Genomic DNA, 23,377 nt, shown 5'->3' on the forward strand with positions numbered 1-23,377 from the left:
CTCATTCCAGTTATTGCTGATTATTATAGCAAGGGGGACAAAAAGCTTTCCTTTAGCTCTGTGTTTAATAGATGTGAAAATCCCAGGGACAAGCATAACACGTTGAAAACCAAGTGAAAACATGGGAATCCGACAGCTGAGCCTGCAACGGGAATAGCTCATCTGTGGCGCTAACATTCAGGATTTGTTAGCAGAACAAACACCTTGAAACATGGGATAATTAGTATTAAATTTCAGATGGGTATATAGTTTCTGTTATGCAGTAATATATCACTGTATTTTTATGCATATGGACTGTACTGCAAATGCTCAAAACATAAGCACAGTACAAAGCAGAAGACCAAAACAATCTCACAGCTCACCACTCTGCCATGGGATGGACTGGTATTCTGTCCAGGGAGTCCTCCTGCCTTGTGTCCTACGTTTCCAGAAAAACCACTGGAAAACTGCTTTTTTTTCTGTAATGTACCCTCATGAAATTGGGAAAAAATTTGCAGTGGACAGAAACAAAAAGCTTCAACGGCATTTAGTATAAATACTATATTTTTTATTTAAATATTTTACAGCTCTTTAAACATTTACAGAAAACTATTCCTGCATTATTGCATTGTACAGAACGAAAAGCATGTGCCGTTCTCCTACAACACTGCCTCCAGAAGAGAGTAAGAAACATATCCATCGCAGAAGCGCCCTCTGGAAGTCACACACAGAGTCTGAGAAACGGCATGACATTCTGCCACGGGAGACGAGGACAGGACAGTTTTGCCAAGGAGGCTGCTTGAAAGATAGAATAAGGTAGGTCTTAAGGCTGATATGGTGCATGCCAAGCTCCTCCAACATTTCTTATCCACCACATCAAACCGAACTGGTTTTAGATGGAGGGGTGAAAACACAAAACCCAGGGAGAAGGGGTGTGTAACAACAGGGGCAAGATAATCTTTATATCTAATATAATTTTATATAGTATTTTTATACTCTCTATCACTGCATGCTTAATGCTTCTGGGAGGTATTTCAATTGATGTTCCTATTCTTGATTTGGTAAGTTAACGTTGCTTAAATATTAAATTAGTCACCCCCCAGTATTAAAATGCCCACATTGGGTTTTCAGATTAAACTACTAAGAACTGCAGATCCTCCCACCTTATGTTTTGTATGGCTTCTCTCATCTTAAAACATCATTGACTCAGAACCCCCTTGGGAATAAATGCTTCTAGATATGAAATCAGAGTTACAGGATTATGGAACTTCTACAGTCCATATTTTAAAAAGTATTTACACTAGAACATTCAGGGGCTTGGCTTAACTTTCTCTTCCAGCCCAAACCCAGTTGTATAGTTCAGCTATTTCACAGAACTACTACAGAGGGCAGAAAGCAATCCCCAGCCTGAGCACCAGTTTGCAGAAAAGCAAACCGCAGAAGGAGACACCACACTAACAAAGACAGCTGCTCATGCAGAGAGACTTGATACGGGTATGAACGTGGTCACCTAGCTGCAGAACTCTTACCCAGAACTTTTTTTTGCAGTTCAAGGAAAATACAGAAAAAAAACCCAACAACAATGCAGCACATACTTAAAGTGAACACAAGCTTTAAAACACTGCATTTTACTTTGATGGAAACCGCTTCAGGTTAAAACACCATCTTCTTTTCTCTGTTCTTTGTATTTGGGTACATCAGTTTTCTGATGGGCATGACCAACTTTAAAATGCACTGCAGTCAGCATAATTAGAAGGAGCGTGCCATTCACACTTAATTATGGCTTACCTTACCTACTTTGGTTTCATTCTAGAAAAGAGAAAGCAAACTCTAGACTCCCATGTGCTCATCTCGGCCACAACAGACAGGAGTACCGCAGCTCCCAGTCACCACAGCCGCTTATGAATGAACTGATCCGTCAGCGGCTCTGGGCCCCTTGGTTAAAGTTTGTGCGCAGACAGCATTATAGAAAGAAGAAAGCAGAGAGCTACCAGATATGTTCAGAACAAAGAAACAGGCAGCAAACTATGCATTAAATAAGTAAAGCAGGTTTCTTTATAGTACAGTATTGCTGTATATTTGAAAAACGATGAAACGTCAGATGTGAAGAAGTGAGGGCAAAGCACATCTTTGGTGCGCCTGCATCTCAAACACCACACAGAGGTACAGGAGGAAGAGGGTGTCTCAGTCCGCCGCCCAGTTCCCAGCCAGAATTTGCCAATGCATCTATCCTATTTACTTATGGCAGCATTATGGTCTCTTTGATTAGGTTTGACATTTTCTAGAGGATCTTCATATAAAGAGAGGATTGGGTTAATTGGACACGCACCTCACCATCCTGGCAGCTCGTCATCAATTGAACTGAATCTACAGACACAAAGAGGATCATCACCGCCTAAAGGGAGCAGCACCGCAAGACGAGATGAGTCCTCTTCCACTTCAAGTAGGACTGGAGCTTTGTGTCAGTGGATCAAAAGTAGGGTGTGTTAAAATATCAGCTTAAGGCTACATGGCATTAATGGCCATCATTTTAAAAGGTCCCTTTGTAAAATTCCATGGTTAGCAATACTGGTGTGGAGATTCCTTTTCTCATGATCACCGTTTACAACCAAAGCACTGACTGATCTACGAAAAATGAATGTTTAGAATCCGTGTTGCTCAATTATATTTCTGCTCCACCACTACAAGCGTTTCCCTTTTCCAAACAGCATAATGTTCAAAACGATCCGATCTCACTACGCTATCTACTAAATCCATGTAAAGGATGTTTTGTGTGACTGCTTCTACATCGTCTTCATATTTCTAAGGTCTGAGATAAAAGCATATGACTTGTTCCAATCTATATGACCGAACCCCTCTTCAGGACGAGTTTGGAAACAATTCTTTTACTATTCCATATATTCTGACAATATGACATTTTCACTAAATGAAGATCAGTTACAGTAGACTTGATAGGACGTTCGGATATCTCCAGCAATTTAATTGTTTTTAACCTAGGGGCTAGAATTTACTGGTGGTCAGTCTTCTCTAAGAGAAGCAGTCTGTAGTTTAACTGGGTAGCACACAGTTTCAGAAGGCAAGAACAAATGGCAATGCCAGTACAGGAATAGTCAATGAAATAATTTTCTTGGTTTCACTAGTAAAAAGCTTAAGAACAACAAAAAAGATAAAAATAATGCCTGTTACAAGCATGACGAGCAATTTAAATAAAGTAAAATTGACATGTACATAGTACATGTAAACGTTGAATTTGTTTAAATTACAAAATCAAAAGCTGCACAGAACGTTATGCAAATACACAGTACAAATCTATAGCACAAAAAAACAATTCAATAATCCTGATGCCTGACATGTGAAAGTAAGAGTAACACTAAAAAAAAAAAATGTTAGACAACCTTTCACAAACATGTTACCTGAATTATACAGAGAGGTTTGTTTATAAAAGATGGCTTTAGGAAATTTCATATCAGGGACACATTGTATGCTTTATATCTGGGTGGAACAACATATGTACAAGAGGCATTCATGTCTCTTCACATTGCTGTACTGTTGAACTGTGGAATCAATTCAGTTTCTATAACAAAATGTTATAAAAATAAACCTTTATTAATTCATATGACCTAACATATCTCCGATGTAAGCATTCACAGATGCTAGGATTATTCTTGTGCGTTAATTGTACTTTTCTTAAAGATTATAAGAACAGATCACCCAACAGACATTGAAATCCAGACGCTTCATATATATATATGCACACACACTCAAGAGAGACCGTATCAACAATTTCAACAGTGGACAGGGAAGATTATTGACATCAAGAAGTCCTAGTCACTTGCACAACAAACAAGGCCTCATTTAGCTCACTACCAAAGGAGAACCTGAAAAAGAAATGGGCATTTCAACATTTTTCCTATTTTTAACCTACCCACTGAAATGTGAACGCAGAATTCAGGTTTGCCTGCTCTTGCTCAGAAAACCTTTGCCTTTGTCGTTGTGCCAAAACAACCTGCATATATCCAACTCTGTAATTATAACATTGTATCAGTTTTACACCTTTTTTTTTAAATATATTCCATTTGCCAAAAACAAAGTCACACACTACTCTTCTACACTCTTAACATATGCCAATTAAACATAGCTACCGTTACTGAACTTGACAACACAGTTACCGTTAATGAGCCCAACCCCTCATTGTTAAAAAAAGGAACAGGAGTATTAACCCTGTTAATCCGCCAATGGAGGAAGGAGGATATGAAGCTGGAGTGGCAGCCTTCTGTAACACCTACTGCTCCCTGATGTTTCTTTCCTAATTTAATTAGAATCACTTGACCTTACTGCTCTCTCTTAACATCCTCACACCTTCTGGAGTTTAAAGATTAAGGAGCCTTTCCGAGCCCTATGACTGCTGTAGTCAGCTCAACTTCCAGCCCACTAGGAGCCCTTGCTGGCACAAGTTACCTCTCCTCTAAAACATGGACTTTAAAACTGACGGCATCTATGACATGAAAACAGAGAGACGTTTTATACAGATAGATCATTCACCGACATGTTAGAGTGGATACCCCACCACCACCACCGTAACAACCTGCAGTATCTTTCTTAAAGGTCACAATTTCAAACTCGGATAGGACTGTATGCGTCAGGCTTGAGCACAGCAGTGACACCACATTCTTGCTCTGGTTTTAGAAGGGGAAGTTACTCAAATAGACGTTTCAGCCTGTTTAGGGGTGGTGGTGGTTTGGGGTTTTATAACATATAGAACGTTTGAGGACACGCCTTCTTGTTGAACCACAGGTGATACTTCGGAGCCAGTGAAATCGACACGGGGACGAACAGCTTTGAAATGAGACAAAGAAACAGATTAATTAAAAGATCCAGAAGATTTTTTTCAGCAAGTGGAAAGGATGCGAACAGGAATTCATTGCTTCTCATGTCTCTCTAACTGGACGGGTTAAAGGTTCGTAGTTAGGTGTTACTCCTACTGCACACAGAGTGCTTTCCTCCAGGAGCACGCCTAGATCAAGCAGGGCCGATTCAGAGTGGATTTCAGAAGAAAGCTGCAGGTGGCCCTGTTGCAGGGCAACAGAGTTTTCTCTGTAAAGTGAACCCCTAAAGCCAGGATGGCCTGTCACGTCTGACAGAAAGTCCCCCTTGCTGGAACGCAGGGCTTTCGCAGTGGTTAGGGCGCAGAGAGAAAGATGAAGCCGAGCCGGGGAACGAAAGGTTGGAGGCTACATGAATAACGGATCCGAGGGCGGTGGAGGAGTGGATGGGAGGGAGGCGATTTTGGCTGCAAATGGGCAAGTCCCCGATCCTGCCAGCAGGAAACAGTCCAGTAGAACACAGGAGGAAGACAGCAGAATGGAGGCCTCAGTCAGACACTAGTCTGTGTACTCCGCTACTATTGACAGGAGAACTGTGATGTCATCTGGCTTCCCCCCTGCAGAACACACAAAAAGGCAGTTAAGAATCCTTGCTAAAACACTTCCTTTTACCCTAACATGCATCCCTTTGTTTTGACAGTGCAAGTTAGCTGCTTGAAAGCTGAACAAAATGGGGGGGCGGGGGAGAACGCAAAAGCTTGGCACTAGTCTGGCTTTCAACAAGCTCTCTAAAGAGTTCTTGACAACCTGGAATGGTTGCCTGGTAACCAGCAAACACCAGCTGAAGTCTCAGGAGGGGAATGTCTAGTGTGTAAACTCCCCTCCTTTTTGTTAAATAACTCTTTCCAGCTCCGCCACCACAAGGCGCAGTGCACGCACAGACATGCAGTCTATGCTTTTTCAGGGCTTACCTCTTACATTCAGTCCATTGTCACACGCAAACTGTGCAAAAGGCGACATGTAATTTGGATCATATGCCAGCTCATGGGCCTGCTCTGCAATGCTCCTTGCTGTCTGTTGTATACTCTCATAATTGGTGTTCTACAACAACAGAAAGAAGGGTCAGAAACATGATCGAACTACTAAAACCCACATGTATGCATCAAGTTACAGAAAACATCTGAATCTAGTAAGGCAAATTGGGTCAGTGCATTTAAATCAGAAACTCCATTGACATTCTTGAGTATCTTGTGTTCGAGAATGAGTTGAACTGTTACTGCCAGGACATTAAATCAAGAAAAAACAGATGTCAGTGCATTACGCCGATTATCCCTAGAAATAGTGCATATGTATAGTTCTGTGATTAAGCAAAACCCCACCTTAAGTTTTTTAAGTTCCTGCAGGATCATGTAATCTGGCATGTTGTCAAAAAGGCCATCGGTTGCCGTTAGGATGATGTCGCCCAGCTGGACATCAAAAGAGGTGCTGTCTGCAGCTTCAGGGCTGCCGGGAGAGAGAACAACGCGCATTAGAGAGGGAAGTCCTCTGGCATGCATAAGGACCTCTGTGCTCATCTGAATTAATTAAACCACTCTAAAGGCACAGGGAACTTCACCACATACCTCAAGAAAGAAACGGAGGCTCAGAATTCTTTGTTTATTTGTTGTTCACCGCCACATTTAACAAAATCCAATTAAATAACACCAGGTGTGAACAGTGTATAAAACCAACACTTTCAACAATGCAGTGTGTCCTTCAGCTGTTAAATTACCATTCATCACACTAACAGAGGACAACTGGAGGTCAACAGGTTTAAAACAAAGTGAATGATTTGCTGTAATGAATTAGGTTTTATGTTCATATTCCAATTTGAATCAAACAGGATCAAGGTGGTGTTTCCTTACATGTGCAATAAGTAATAATAACAATAATAACATAAGCTCAATAAGGCACTATAGAAAGATTACAGCTTTCTAACACTGGAATCTTACTTTAAAGATCAGAAATCATGAATGTAAGTACATTGATTCTAACTTTTTTTGGACTCCATGAAGTGAGAAGCAGTGCCCTGAGACAAGACACTGGTGGCCTGCGGTCACAGACTCTACAGACACGACTGCTGCACCCTCATGCACACTGCCAGCAGATGGAGATGATTACGGGCATAATGGGTCCTTTTTTTAAAAAAGCCCTCCAACACATGACAGATCAGACTGTGTACTATTCAAAACCACAAGGGAACCACCTCCCGAAAAGTCTCAATTGTTTCAAAAACATTTTAAAACAATCTGCCACACGCACCCCTGTGCATACTGCTTTTGCAAAACAGAATAACTAAAAAAATCACGATTGAAGCAGATTCCATTGTTTTACAGAAAAGCATTTAATTAAAGCCCCACATGCAGACTCAATTATTTATTTGAAATTATAAAGAAAGAAATGGGTAATCTGTCTATTGAGCAGCCCACAAGACCCACTAGCCACTGACACCCACAGGTTCCTGTAATGACAGGGCACACCAAGAACACTGCAATCCGTGCCACTTCAGAGGCAGCAGGTCCTCAGACCACTGCTAAATGTCACAAAACTCAGGTCATTAACAGGACATCCTCCTCTTTTCTAAGAAGAAACAAGTTCTCTTCCAGCACTTAATCAACGTTGCTATCGTGTAACAATCAACAATGCAGGATGCTTAGCGCTGAAGCCAAAGCTATAAAATGTTATTTGAAAGGTCCGATACAAATTTAGAAACACGCAAGCAGCTCATATCCTCTGCACCTCAAGATAAACCCCCCCCCCCCCCCCCGTGACGACTATTGGCTGTTGCGAGGAAGGCCTCTTGCCTACCCATCTCCATTATTAGCTCCCAGTCACAGGTTCTCCTCTCAGTGTTCCTGGAGGTCTGCCGGACCCCAGTCGCTGCCCTGGAGACCGAACATACTGTGCTTCTGGCATTCTGCACAGGCGCGTGTCATCACAGCAGTGCCACATGAAACTGGCCAGCCCTCAGAGGAAAAGCATGTGACATCACAGATCTGGACTACAACCCGGCTCCAGCTCATACAGGGCACAGAGGCACAGCCAAGTTTTAGTGTACACCCGCGGGTCTGGAGTTTCAGCTCCATGCAGTCCCAGCAGACAAACCACAGGACAGTCCTGATCTGTTTGTAAGGGTGTGTTCCAACTTATTTCAGGGGAACAGCAGTGGAAAAGCACCAATGCATCTTTACATATTAAGGAAAACCACATGGTTCCCAATTTCTTTGGAAACAACTGCAAAGCTGGCAATTTAGTTTTTGATTGCAAATGAACCCAGAAATGGAAAATCAAATGAGATGACTTGCTTTGTATTGTTAGAAATGTTATTTTGCCCATTTGGGAAGGAAGACCTTGACTTTTTTCTGCTGAAGGCAGAAGGTGAACTCCTAGAAAGCACAGAAGTATAAGCTCTGGGATCCAGCAACAAGGATGGAAAAAAGCCTAGCAACCCCGTGCATAGCAGTTTGACCCAAGTGCGGCTTTGACACACTCTGGCTCTTGTAAACGCTGCACTGATCTGTCTGTGCAAAAAATAAAAATCATTTCCGCAGCCCAGCCCAGCCACAAACAGCTGTACGACGGGCTTCTAAGGTCCGTGCAAGACGCCGGCCCCACCTGTCGCTGAGCACGACTCCCTCGGCCTCGGGGGGGGCGATGGAGAGCTGGAAGGGGGTGTTGAAGTAGTGCTGCTGCTCGTCAGAGCGGTGGACCACCTCGCCGCCCCGCACCACCAGGAAGCCCGAGTCGCCCAGGTTGGCCGTGTGCAGCCGGTGGCTCCGCCGGTCCAGGACCACTATGCAGGCGGTGCTGCTGCCTGCACACCCGACGGAGAGGAAGAAGAGAGGTCAGTCGGGCGAACGCCGTGTTGTCAAGGCCAACGGCCGAATGAAGTCTTCAGTTCAATTAGCTAGTAGCAATCAAACATGCTAGATGAGTCAGATCACCTCTCTTCCTGAAGCAACACTGGTCTCTTCTCCTCTAAAGAAACAATTCAGAGGCTGGAAGCTGCTTCTTTCTGGCCAGCGATCAATTCATACCTCTCACTGCAAAGGAAGTGTCTTTTCTGAACATAATCAATCAACACTGTCACTACGGCAGCTTCTCTACTGTGTGCTAACAGCAGAATTCTTTTCAGTTCTTGTCATGTGCATCTCGTCCGCCTGGAGGCCACCTGAGTGCTCAGTGCTGCCTATCCAACCTCCCCCTAAAGAGCCAACACGAAACATACAATAACACCACAACTCCAACAGTTAGACAGCAACATTTCTTCATTGGTCATGGAGCGCCACAGCCCACCAGGGCTTATAGGCAACTTATAGACTTCAATGTGGGAAGACCTGGAAACAGTGGTAATACAGACCAATTAAGTCAACAATAGATTCGAATCAAGTCATTGAGAGAGTGGAGGGAACGTCAGTAGTTTAAGGGATGTAGGACTGGGCTGTGCAGGAATGTGGTAGTCTGCAGAAATGATTAAAGCTGATGGCCAAGAGCCAAGCTGTATCCAGGGCTCTGAGCTCTGCTCAGTCACCACTGGCTGCGTGACCTTGCTGGGAAAGGCACTCTTGAGTCTCAGACCTACGCAGCTGGACAACAGAACTGGGTCACAATATACAAACAATGATTGTATTTTTTCCCCTGCATTACTCCTTGCGCCGACACCTGTATCTTTGGATTCATTAAGCAGGATTTATTCACGCACCGACGATACAAAAGTAGTGTACGCATACCTCAAATCCCTCACAAAGAGCCACCTTATCATCCCAGGGACCTTAGACTGCAATCTAGTTTACTTGGAGGTTTTTGGAAAAAAATGCTGTTCTCTCAGATTACCAAAACAAATGATAACCAGCTTCACCACTAGTGACTACACACAGGGGGGTGATCAGTGTAATATCAATAACTTGAGAGAGAGAAGTTTTAAAACGCTTCAATATGAAGCATGAAAATTTAACTCTGGGGTATAAGGTTTAAAGAGCAACATTCAATGATAAAGGACACTGCCAGCTGTAGGCCCGTACATATGGGACCAAGAAAGAATTCAACCTTTGAGCAAAGCCAAATTCTGCATATCAGCACGAGCCACAGGGGTCATCATCTTCTGAATGTTAAGCAGTCTTGTTAGGCTTTGAACCAACACAGACACAAGTACACATATTACCAAAGTACAAGTAAAAATAGCCACAACCTTTCCATTACAGCAGCAGTCATGGGGCTGCTGAGGCTACTGATGAGACTGCTGCATCTTCATAGCAACTGTAAAAAACCCACTTGGTCCACTCTTGGGAGGCTATGTTCAACAGATATTCTTATTGGTCGATCCTGACTATAAATAAAGACCATTGAAGGCCATTTTCCACTCCGAACTGCAGCCATATCACCCTGCAACTCACAACTGGCAACCCACTGAAGCTAAGCAGGTGTGAGCCTGGTCAGTACCTGGATGGGAGACCTCCTGGGGAAAACTAAGGTTGCTGCTGGAAGAGGTGTTAGTGGGACCAGCAGGGGGTGCTCACCCTGTAGTCCATGTGGGTCCTAATGCCCCAGTATAGTGACGGGGACACTATACTGTAAACAGGCGCCGTCCTTCGGATGAGACGTAAAACCGAGGTCCTGACACTCTGTGGTCATTAAAATTCCCAGGGCGTTTCTCAAAAAGAGTAGGGGTGTAACCCCGGCGTCCTGGCCAAATTCCCCATTGGCCCTTACCAATCATGGCCTCCTAATAATCCCCCTCTATGAATTGGCTTCATTACTCTGCTCTCCTCCCCACTGATAGCTGAGGTGTGGAGAGCGTTCTGGCGCACTATGGCTGCCGTCGCATCATCCAGGTGGGGCTGCACATTGGTGGTGGTGGAGGGGAGTCCCCATTACCTGTAAAGCGCTTTGAGTGGAGTGTCCAGGAAAGCGCTATATAAGTGTAAGCAATTATTATTATTATTATTATTATTATACATGATGATGGTCAGTTCTCAGACAACAGCAATCCATTTTCCATGACATAAATACTGTCTAGCATAACATGCAGCAGTCAGAGTATGGCTCAGAATGCCTTTACTGGTAACAAAAAGAAAGAGGATTTTAAAACCTATACAACAGAAAACTTTGTGTTAACTCTTTCTAACCTATGAAACTTATCGTATAAAACACCATCTTTTACCTCATTAGTCATCTTTCAATACTTCAACAGGGGCTGAGTGTCTGGCACTAGAGGTAAAAAAAGCATCTTACAGCCTCAACAGCTGGATGTTTTATCCAGCAGAGGTTCAATCAAGATCTGACCCTAGAATCTGAAACGAAACAGTTGCTCCCCCCTCTGAACATTGTGACATGTTTTGCTTCAGGGGGATGTGGAAAAAGAAACTGAACAAAGGGTGTATGGATCCAACCACACCCTGCTGCCAGTGACTCATCTGCAGGAAATGTTCCGTTTGGCAGAAAGCAAATATGGGTTGATCACGCAAGTTCATTTATGGTACTATTTGTTTAAACCAATTAAAGAGCATTCCATCGGCGCATTTCCAGATGTGTTCTCTCATTCTTGAAAAAATGTTTGCAGACAATACACTTTGCGATAGCACTTTAATGGGGTGCAGTACTGCGTAACCTTTCATGGAAAATACATTTGCACAGATGTGGAAGAAGTCGGTGAAATGGATCCATTATCAGAAACAGCTGCAGCATTTTTGATCGCTTGGTTTTTGATTCTGAACTATAAAAGCAGGTTGTGGAGCTGTTTGTTTTTTCCCACACCTGGAGGTGTGCCATCTTTTCTTCCCTGCAGCCCGTTGACACCCAGCCAGCGTGTCTTTGGAAGACAGGAGACACGAGCACCGGGAGAAGACCCACGCAAACTCAAAATAGGGACCCCAGAACCCAAGAGTTGTGAACCACTATGCCCACGTCAGCCAACACAAGCTAAACCAGTCCTCTCAAGAAGATCCTGCTACATCCCAGCTGGACGGGACTGGTCAAGCATCAGACGCCAGCAAGAGCTCAGCGGAAGGGATGTTTCTCAGCCTCAAAGCTGAATGTTGGTGGAGTGCTTCTGTGACTCAGCTCTGCAGTGCTGCGCCCCTCAGCACTCAACCGCAAACTTAACAAAATCTCTCCACCCCACAAACGGACGAAACATAAGCTTCTAATTTGTCATTTAATGGTCAAGCTTTTGCCTTCCGTAAGATTACTCATAACCTCAATCCGGATCTGAATCTTCACAAGACTGCCGTACAATTCCATAGTAAAGCAACAATAAAAGCACAAGCTCTTATTAAAAAAAAAAAAACAAATTTCCCTGGTGTTTGGAGCATTTACTGTGTGCATGTAATAGTATACAAAAGAAGAACCTTCCACTAACAGGAATCACAATCTGACAATCCCTAATAGCGTGTTGCTTGAATTTTTTTTTTTTAATTTTTGAAAACCAGGACTGTAAACCTAATCTGTATGGAAAAAAAAAAGTTAAGACTAACCAGGGGCACTGGTGCCGAAGGCCCGGTGGGTTATATTTGGAGAGAGCCGCAGTAAGAGTGTCACTCACCCAAGAGAGGAACTTTGTTCTGCAGCAGCTCGTAGTAGCTCGTCGTGAGGATGCCCACGGGACTGCTGGGCACGAAGCGCCCCTCCTTCACCAGGCGCTCGCACGTCCGCATCAGGGTCCCCGAGAACTGCGAGGGGTCCACGCCGTAGTCCCGCCACCCGCCCACGCCGTCCGCCACGCCTGCAACGGGAGGCCAGCAGCGCGCGTGAGGAGGGGGCCGTGGTGCGCACCCGGCCGCCGGCACCCTGGGGCGGGGGCCGGGGCGTTACCCGGAGAATCCAGACGAGGGCCGGGGGGGTCACGCGCCCCGGAAACGAACATGAGAATGAGCGAGACTCTGGTGCACATCTCTGCCGCCTGCCAGTTAAGCAATTCTAATGCACTGCTGCAATACATCTGTTGGGCTCTCAGCAGCTACGTGAAGGAACACCATCACAGGAGTGTTCATCTAACTGTGGTGCATTGTAAACCTCACCCCCCATCTCTCTAACACATCATCTAGCACAAGAACTAAAAATGTTTCAGATGCAGTCAAACAGAAGACTTCCGCAAGTTTAACGATTATGTTTACAGGAGAAAGGGATCTTTGTACTGCGACTTTATATACAAGTCATTAATAACAAATGTGAAATGAGTCCCAAGTACAGTAATTGACTTTACAGACATCACCATCATCACCTCAAATGAAGAACAGCTACTAATGGAAAAGCTCTGACATCTGGTCGGCTACAGTACATACTAGGCTACAAAAAAGAAAGTCAACACGGAAATAGTATGGAGCGCCTTGATAAAAATACCAAGAAAATTAAGAAAATGTACATTTGTGTTCATTTCTATTTATCACAAACCTCTGCAGTCAATTATTATTCAAGTGGTGCCTCAACAGCCACAAATCACATTTTCTGCAACCATTAGATTCCACTTCTAACCATTTCCTAATATAAACTATTCAGAACGCCAGGGCACCACTATATTAATTAGTGCTAAGCACATGAAACGACTTTTACAATAAAGTGCAATTAATGCTTAAAAATAGAAATATAGCCCTGTAATTCAACACAGTGGGATACTTCCATATGCTTTTTTAAGCATAATTTACAAATGCTAGAGATTACAACTAATCCTGTAAAGGTGCCTCTTGTTTGAAAAACAAAATGCTTCTGCTTCTTCTTGAGGTGGATGCGTCACCAACACTGACAGAGAAAGGAAGAGATTTTTAGTGCTCAAACTGTAAAATGGAACTATGGAACCATGGTGAAAAAAAGCTTTCAGATGCTACAGTTTGACAAAATCATAATTATAGGAAGTTTGAGAGAAGAAGCAAGCTGATTTTGTTAGCCAGTAAAGAAAACACTGAAATGTCTGGGTTCTGTGTTGTGCTGGAGTCAGATGAGCTTCATGATCTGCTCTGACAAGAGGCCCAGACCCACTCAGAAACTTCTTTCAGCAGGTATGAAAAAAAACACCAACAGAAAGGTGGACAAAGAGGAACTACAAAACAAGGGTATTCTAATTATTGCACTGTGAAACAAAAAGTTGGGATACGCCTTCAAATTTGCCCCTAGGCAGAAAAACACAGTGTACTCACTTCATGTACTCACAGTGTACTCAGTGAAATAGTATTCCAGATATTTAAATGAAAGCTCACTTGTGTTCAAAACACATTGCTCTGTTAAGGCCAAACACAGAATGCAGTATAATGTATCAATACATTCACAGTCATTTGAGGATTTATGTTATTCTGAAATGGGTGAACCCCATGAGACTCTTCTCATTCACTCCCCTCCCCCTGGTATTATTTAACATTATTAACTAAGACAAACAAGATGGATAAATACACAAGACAATGTCCTCTTACCGACCGTATCAATGCACAAACAGTAAATCCAGATTCATTATGTTTCATCCACGTCAGGGAAAAAACATCTGCCTGGCTCAGCAAACTACCATCTGGGACTGAGCATTAAAGACAGGAAAATTGAAGTTCTTCTCATTTTCTTCATTCTGCTTAATCTTTATGCTTCTCCCAATCCTGCCTGTACGCAGAGGCTGTGAGACACCGCGAGTGCTAGAAAGTGTACAGGGATCCCATTGCTGCAGTGTTTCCCGGCATCAGGACAGGCCCCCTGCTCTTGTCCAAGAACAGATAAGGTCATTACTGGCTACTCTGTTCAGACAGAGCACCAGAAGTTTTTTTTTTAAATCAAACAGAGACTTCTACTAATAAACAACAGTAATACTGTAAAGTCACGAACTAGCATCAACAAAGGCAAGGAGCCCACATCACAATGTATACTAACTCATTTCTGGCACAGTGTGGCCACTTACTGTAGTGGTTGCTATGCGAGGGGTCCGCTCACTGAGATAAAAGACAAGCTGAAAGACACGAGGTCTGACCAAAGCCACTGCTGCCCGCATATCCTAGCTACACACTGCTGCAGGTCCCTGCTACATAAGCCAAATGGGCAACACCGATTCGACAGATAGCTGTAAAATTCAGGTCTTTAAATGGCCTAGATCTTACGAACATCCTGCTGCTAAATGTATCCCTTTGTTTTAAAAAAAAAAAGAACATTGGAAGGTTTATAAAGGGATTTAAAAAAAATCCCTTTGCAGATAAATTGTTTGTACTTCGTACTGAAGCTGACAGATGACGGAAGAATGTGATCTTGGTGAAGAGGAAGCACCTGAAACCAAGTGGCAAAGATCCCTGATGAAGCCAGTACAGCCGCCTTGTTTCAAGACGCCCTTCAAAAGCTCCTTAAACACGCCAATCAACGGCTTGAATGCCCAGCCAACGTGGAGTAGCCTGGGTAAATCAGACCCAGCCCAGACGCGTATCCTGTCTCTGAACTCCTTAATCTTCCCCCAGCAGACTCCAGTAATACAGCAGACCTGAGATGGCATTTAAGCAGCTTTCCCCCGATGAGAGCACAACCCCTCAGACATGTCTGTGTGGCAGAGAGGTCGACTGGGGGCATTACTGGCAACGCAGGGATGGGGAAAAAAAGACAACTCCTGCACATCACTTTGATCTGTTTCAGACTACAAGAGTTAGAAACTCGTGTGTACAAGCCAATAGACTATAGTGGATTCTTTAAGCCTTTTACCACAATTTTTAATAAGTCTGCTTATGCAAACACACAATGTGAAATAAAAACATTTCCTTGCTGTCCTGGTTTTTTCAGGAGAAACATGCAAAATTTAAAATGCTGAGCATGTCCCATTTTAATCCTTACAATGTGCACCTGGAGCTCTGCTCTTAAAAGCCAATCGCGATTGCCCTTCTCTGCAAACCCGCAGTGAAAGTTCACTAGACCCTGCGTGTCCACGCCGGAGGTGCCTGTGCTGTTTATGTCACTTCATCTGGGAATTTATTGTGGAATATTCCTCTGAGATTATGGAGTGTCCTTGGCTTTGAGGACTGTAGCTAAATATCTGAAAGCTCATGCTGGTGTGTCAGAGAGTCGCTGAATAACAAACAAAACGCGTACTCAAAGTTTGTTAGGACATTCTGTCTCTCCCTGTAATTGCTATTAAGTCCCAGATGGGTGATGAAAAGTTCTGGAACAGCTACAATACAAAATGTTTTGTTTTTCCAACCTTGAGCACTGTTGGCAATCTGTATATTAATGTAAAACATTTGTGCTCAAAGGTTCAATTCTACAGAATAAAATAAGTCTTCCTAACAATTTACACAAACTTCAGATCCCATTCAGATTCTCCTGAGGGACACTGGAGTAAGAACAGTAGCAGAATCCCTAATGCGTGTCTGAACTGTATTCAAGGGAGAATGGATTATGCTCTTGAGAAGTTCCGGCTTCACTTAGATTTCATTAATACAATTTGCAAATTCCCCTGAGGTACTCCTAACTGGGCCACTCGTGTTCTGCCAACTTCCATCTCCTAGCTGGTCAGTCCCTTTTGCCCAAATGCTGGGAACTAATGAAGCTATAAATACTGTAAAGGGACAAGTAATAGGTTTATTCCATGCTGAAGCCCATTACTTGTTCTTTTGCAGACTACGCAGGCTGACGCAGCTACCCACCTGAACTACTCTAAATATTGTAGGCCAAGATCACATCCAGAATGGAACTGATCGAGTAGGAATTGTGAGACTGAAGCCACCACATTCTGCTCCATGATGTATTACTAAGTGCTATGATGAGACAGCTGTAAAGTGCTAAAGGCCATTGACATCTCTCTAAAATCCCAGGGTAAGCCACTACTTAAACCCCACAACAATCCCATTATCCAACTACCTGTGTGGGATCCTGAGCTCTTGTAACTGGTCTGCTGGATCCCATTGACTCGTAGTAACATTTTAAAAACTTCAGAACCAATGTTTTGTAAAACTAATATTTTAATTGTACGGTGTTGTAGAAATTTCCTTGTACAACATTCCATAGCGCCAAAAATCAAAACATTTTAGATAAACCAATAGAATTTATTCTAGGCATTATTTCTTTTAACAGTCACCGAATCCTCTTCCTGCATTTTAGCACTCTTCTCCCTATAACAGGCTTTCAGAGTAGGTACCTCTGCTACCAAAGACGTACAACAGCACCTCCTTCCCTTTCGCCACCAATGAACACAGCCGAGCCTCCAATCTCCCCTCCGGCTTTGTCACATTCTGATCCAAAACCGATGACACGTGCATGCAGTGTGCCCCTGCAAACATTTTCTTTAAGGAATGAAAGGTTTCAAGTTCCTAAATGGCCTTTTTTAACACTTGCTTGCTGAAACGCGCAATGGGGGTCAATAAGAGCCTCCTCCCGTCCACGAGCAGGCCCCCCCCCTGCACATAAGAGAGCACTGTCTCGCAAAGGCTGCAGCTGGGAAAGAAGCACCGGCGCCAGCGGTCACACAGCAGCCCCTTCCCTTCCCCCCTTCCAGAGAGCCGCCTTGCTGCGCGCAGACGGGGGAAAGATTTTCCAGGAAAGGCCATCTGCTGCTATGCAGCGCGGACAATACTTCAAGAATCGACTCGGGTGACCATACAAGGAAGCATCGACCAGGAAGGCTCGTGCACAAGAGCGCTCTCCCTCTACGGATAGATCACAAGGCACATCTGTTATGAGCAGTGTGTGGGAAGGAAAAAAATATAAATAGCGCTACGCTGGCTAATCGTTTGAGCACGATTTAAAAACGCCTAACTGCCTAACCAGCATTACCTGAGGAACCTATTTCCCCCACCTTTCTTGTGGTTTGCCACTACCTGCAGCAAAGGGTAAAATTACTGACAATTAATACAGAAACTCTTTCAAAGGAATTTGCAGCCTATGGTCATAATTCTGGAGTACAGCATTATTTCCTCCGCTTGATAAATTCAAAATATTCCGAAATGGCCTTTGCAAGCATGAGGAGGGGCGTTCATCTGTTTGAGCCACAGTCTCTGGTATTCGTACTCGCTTACAGCTGCCTACACACCACTGCACGCCTACACTGATCGGATGATCGTCCATAGGTTTCATTCTTGGCTGCACTCTTGGCTGTGGAATGCCGTCTGTTACAGAACAGGGTATTCCTAACAAAGAAGGTCCAACCTGATAAACAGAAGTTAAAGATTGTCAAATATGCAGATTGTTAATGCTTAAAACACTCACACCAGCATTCCTGAGGTGCAGTTGGCTATGCCCTGAACATCTGAGTCATGGTAAATAAAGGAAGGATCGGCATTACAGACTTCAGACTACTCTCTTACCAAAAGCTCTTCCACCAAAACAAAAACCTAAACCTACTACCGTCTAGTAGAAGCATTACGAAGCCAGCCACGGACATCTTGAACTGGCCCCACTTCAGTGTTTGACCTTCATGCTCAAGTACCTCTAAATAGTTTAAGAGCTGAAAAAGTCAGGTCCCAAGACATAAGAGAACAAATCTGCAAGAACATGGCTTTGCAATATCAGTTTCGGCGAGTGCTGCCTTACCGCCACATACCGTGGATGAATCTCAAAGAACACAACCGAAGACCAGTGTAATGCTCTTATTAACCCGCCAGTAAAACCACCAGGGTAATTCAGATAAAAGATAAAGCTCAATACATCCACACGTTTGCTAAAAGGACCTTCATGCTGTAGGTTTATCATATGTCCCTGAAGCGCTGTTGTTCCAGAAGCGCTTTGGAATAAGCATGGCCTGCTAAACCTTCAAGTTTCGGCCTCTTAACAGAGTTTCACAAACTGTAATAAGGTTCAAAAATAATTCAAAGATCCTATATCGGTAACCAGGTATTTCAATGATGCACTTTTGTAGGCTTTTTTATGCCATATTCACCCTAATTGGCATGACTGATTGAGTCTTAACATCTCGGGTCACCGCACTGACTGTGCTCACACAGGGTGAATGAGGAAGTGCACCTCACAGCTGGCAGCCCCCTGAAGCTCAGCAGGAGTGAGCCTGGCCCGTACCTGGGTGGGACACCTCCTGGGAAAGCTAAGGTTGCTGCTGGAAGAGGTGGAACCAGTAGGGGGCACTCACTCTGCAGTCTGTGTGGGTCCTAATGCCCATAAAAGTGATGGGAAAACTACACTGTAAAAAAGGCACCATCCCTCAGATGAGACGTAAAACCAAGGTCATGACTCTATGTGGCCATAAAAAAATCCCAGGGCGTTTTTCGAAAAGAGTAAATGTGTAGCCAAACTGACCAACCTAATAATCCCCATCTATGAAATGGCTTCATTAATATGTTCTCCTCCCAAGAACTGCAGTAAGATGCAGGACATTCAGCACCAATCTGAAAGGAGACACATCCCTCATCGACATCACTACAAGCCTGCAGGTTCCTGAGAAGTTCTGGCAAAGTGTGTGTGTGTGTGTGTGGAGACACATCAACAAAGTTAGTGGTGCTGCTTTGCCAGTATACAATGCCCCACCAACTCTAATGTTGAGAATTTCTGCAAATTCTCTTATACAAGTTGTCTTAAAAATAACCGATGTAAAAATGTTGTACCAAGGCACTGGCAATCTCATCTGAAACATGAAACTGCAGGCTAGAGAGAGACGAAAAAAAACAATGTGAGCCTAAGTGGTTCAGAGAAGCAATACTGGCATGAACAGGAGATAAATGTTGATTTTGCATTATAAAGCAGTTACTTTCCTCTAACTGCAGTTGCAGTAATCGGGCTGTGCAGACATCCGATTTGCAAGCTGTTTGCACTCTCTTCTCTGAGAATTGATTTGAGCACACAAATACAAATCCTCCCTGAGGATTAGTATGACTCATTCAGCAGAATAAGAAAATTCAGGGAATCGGTCTGTTCACATGGAAATGGGTAAGATTTAGTGCATCATGTGCTATTAGAATAGTAGGAGGCAGTGTAAGAGACAAAGGTAGTCTTTTTGTTCTTTCGTGCGAAACATTATTCAATACAAAAGCACATATGGACTTAAAACATATGAAGGCCTGAAAGCCGATATTAAAACTTCAGATGTCACCTATTTTTGATACCTTAAATATGCAAGGCTCTTGTGACATGAGACTGTACTCAGCAATCCTTCAAAGTCTGACAAGCTTTCCAAGAAAAACAGTTACGCAGAGTTCAACATTTAATCCCACATGAAACAAAAACACAGATAATCGATGGTAGTCCACTACTGGCTGTGCAAACACCAGCCAATTCACACAACAAAGGCCCAAAGTAGACAAACCAAAAACATGACCCTCCTTATACATCAAGCAACACTCCAGAACCCTTGCAGAGAAAGCTGAACTTGCCGCCAGGTCACTTTTAGTGCAATTTAACATTCTGTACGGGGAAAATCAAAATATGTTTTTGTTATTGGGTTCATGTTGTGTTTAACGTATTTTGTTTCGTCTTATGTCTTTTGCCTGCAAAACAAATTTCCCCATTGGGGACAGTAAAAGTAAAGATGTTTAGAGCCGACTTGCTTCCTGATATATAGATCTGTTCAATTTGCTAATAAAATTACAAGGACCCAACAAGCAAATACAGCTCTCGCATGACTTCAGGCTGCTGCTGCAGGTGGATCAGGCGCTCTGTCGTCTATGCAGAGATAAGACAGGACTCGGATACAGATTCCTCTATAGGATGATCAGAGCTGAGCCTGCTGAAACGAACGTGCACATCAGAATTTGAGCCCTTGAAGATTGAGAATATGTTGCAATTTCTTCTATTCCTAGATAATCCCATTCTTTTTAAAAGCTGTTTTCTGAATAGAGGCTGCATCAGGTTTCCCAGAAACCGGTGGCAGACATCTTTCGTTTCTGTACAAAGGTGCGCGACCTGAGTGAAACACGAAATAAAATAAACACGCGTCCTTCGATGCATACCCCCTTGACATTCTCAGTTAAGATATGGGAATAACTAAATTTTCCTCAAAACCCCCTACTAACTACCACGGATTTGCCCTTCGAGGGAAAACATGTTTTTCAAGGTCATAGTCCGCTCTGACACGTATATCCAAACTGTTGACGTCTGTCCTAGTTCAAAAGGTGGGCAAGATCACTTTGCTGCCAAAGGTCGTACCTCCTGGCCAGCCCCAGTGTTTGCCAGCCCCGGCTTGGCAGAGAACACGCCCCAGTCGTGGGTTTTCACGTTAGGACGGGCGCCCCGGGGTGACACTGGGAACTGAAACAGCTGGCGGCGCGCGCCGCTCCCTCTCAAGTGCACCTGGCTCGCGCCGGAGAAGGACAAGGACGGCGCTCGCGGGGCGCGTACAGAACGTGACCCAACATGGCCGCCTCCATGCTTAACCACCCTGACCTCTGCAGAGCGGACACCGGCTGTCCGGAAACTAAGACTGCGTTTACCCCCCCAAAAAAAGAGTAACAACGCCAGGGTGAGCGAGGATTGATGAGGGATCTAAGACCTCGTTAAGGCTTCTAACATGCCTACGCCGAGACACTACGCTCAGCACACAAAATGCTTCCTGGTGCAGCAGCCGTACGCGGAAGATGAAATAACGATCCACATCTGTCTCGCAAATACACCCAGATGAAACCCGCAAGCGTTAATTGTAATCGGAACCTTTCTCCTCATGCTGTAAAAGCTACACAATGGAGGGTTTTTTAAAACACCTTGGGAGTGCACATCATCGCCACTAGTGGTGGAGATACAAAGCCTCAGTCTACATCTCGGCGATCGAGGTAAAAGGTCACGATCACTCGCTTGCAACAAATTCAAGCTTTTCTTAGCCGCACCAAAAACACTGAAGTAGTCCTTAACATTAGTAAGTGTTTAAGCACGGTAAAATGACAATAGGTTCAAATTCCATGCATTGCAAAAACGTAGAAGCACCGTGCAGATGCAGAGGCTCTTAAACACATCCTGCCACTTAATTAGCTCTGCAGTACAAATGCGGGATAATGCCGGCATTAAAATCTTCAATGGTGATGTGCGCCGACAGGTGCAAATAGAAACAGTGTCAGAGCTGCGTGAAGGAGTATTATTGCACGACTTCGGGGAAAATCGTCTCAAGACGCTGCCGGTACCGATCAAGTACCACACACCAGCCCGGTGCCACATGTTGACATGAGACCAGGTCATGCAGTTCAAGTGACATTCCAGAAAGGGTATTTAAAAATTAAGAAGCGCGATTTACGGTGTTTTCCTTAACCTGCGTGGACTCGTTTTACAGTACTGCAGCTCAACAAACCTCCAAGGTGAAAGGGCTCCGATGCTTGATCGTTTTTTTTATTATTATTATTATTATTATTATTATTATTTCGGGATGGGGGGTAGTAGGTCCGTTGGAGATCAGCTTTAAACGCTTCGCCCTGGCGCTGAAATCAAGAAAAATCGCCGGACTTACCCAATACATCAGCGGATCTATGCCGAGCAATGAAACAGGCGTCATCGCCGTAACACATCCCCTTCTTCAAAATCCCCTTCCGAAAGTCTTTCCCGAAACCGCAGCTTGCCGTCACCAGGCTGTAATCCCGGCTATCTGTTTGGGAAAGTCCGCCCAGGACAGCCCTGGCAACCAGTCTGCCATAGGAGAGAACGGACAACATCCCCCCAAAAATAGCAAGAGTCCACCTTACCTCCTACCTACTCTCTCCTCACTCTGCCTCACTCACTAGTCTCTCAACAAAACAACATGCGGTTACCCACACTAACGAACAGGGAAAAAGGTCAGCCCCACAGTCCCAGAGGAGGCGCCTTTTTAACGTCTTTTTTTGTTTTCTGAAAGGCCCAGGACGAAGAGTACGGCTGGGAAGCGTCTTCAGGTTTTGGCGTGGTATTTCGCGAAGCCGGTGGCTCTCAGGTGCTCCATCCTCTCCGCCATCTTTCCCTGCTCAAGATTGTACAAACGCCCGGGTTCCGGCGAGCGCGAGCTCCACAGAGTTCGGGGGGCAGTCTTGTGACTCCTTGACGTCATTCGTTGTTACGCAATAGGGGGTTTTCCTTAAAAGGCCATCAATCGCGACTTTCTTCAAACTACGTTAACGGGGGGGAAAACTGTCGTTTTGAAAGGATCTGCTCTCCCCGTATCATCGCGGTCATTTTTACAGACTTTTGTCTTTACATTTTAATTCATGCCATTTAATCGCCTTTCCTCCCACCAAACGACTGCACGGCTCACTGTTACGAAGAAATGAAACATTAATCGTATTGCTTAAATCACGCGTTGTAGCTCCGTCTGCAAGAGCATAAGGCATTTCAGAGATAATGCTATCGTTTATTATTTAATTTGGTTTGGTTTAAATTAATTTAATTTATTTTAGTTTCCTGGGAAATTATTTTTACAGGATTTTATTCGTTGTATAAAGTCTTATATTATTCCCCAACCATGCAATTGGACACTACCTTATTGTTGTTTCAATCAGGAACTTAAGTACACTTCTGTGCATTACAGTTCAATCTTAAATATTAGCTTTATTTGTAAAAGTAAACTTTGCACAGATATTTTACTGAAACATTTAAATGAGCAAATAAATATTACGATCCAGCAGAATTTACCTTAAGAGGCTTGCATATTAGACGGTACCCAGATGATAAGGACAAATATACAGTGTATTTATGACGTTGCC

At 43.9% G+C, this 23,377-nt stretch overlaps 1 protein-coding gene across 1 annotated transcript; it reads right to left on the reverse strand.

The window, feature by feature from the left end:
- Positions 1–525: 525 nt before the first annotated feature.
- pptc7a (protein phosphatase targeting COQ7 a) lies at positions 526–23,013 on the reverse strand. Its single transcript, XM_006640272.3, has 6 exons — positions 22,156–23,013; positions 12,382–12,561; positions 8,457–8,655; positions 6,182–6,305; positions 5,774–5,903; positions 526–5,419 (listed from the first exon to the last, which is right to left on the reverse strand). Exons 1-6 carry the CDS (start codon positions 22,355–22,357, stop codon positions 5,361–5,363), a joined length of 894 nt encoding a protein of 297 aa, XP_006640335.1. The 5' UTR covers positions 22,358–23,013; the 3' UTR covers positions 526–5,360.
- Positions 23,014–23,377: the final 364 nt, after the last annotated feature.

Source organism: Lepisosteus oculatus, chromosome 22 (genome assembly GCF_040954835.1).
Source record: "Lepisosteus oculatus isolate fLepOcu1 chromosome 22, fLepOcu1.hap2, whole genome shotgun sequence".
In the NCBI taxonomy this organism is placed as follows: Eukaryota; Metazoa; Chordata; class Actinopteri; order Semionotiformes; family Lepisosteidae; genus Lepisosteus; species Lepisosteus oculatus.

Excerpts from the sequence above, each read along its gene's own strand:
- pptc7a (XM_006640272.3), bottom strand. The coding sequence starts at position 22,357 with ATGTTGTCCGTTCTCTCCTATGGCAGACTGGTTGCCAGGGCTGTCCTG. Across the intron at positions 8,656-12,381 it reads GAACAAAGTTCCTCTCTTGG|GCAGCAGCACCGCCTGCATA; the intron begins GTGAGTGACACT and ends TCGGGTGTGCAG. Across the intron at positions 5,420-5,773 it reads CAATGGACTGAATGTAAGAG|GGGGGAAGCCAGATGACATC; the intron begins GTAAGCCCTGAA and ends TGTGTTCTGCAG.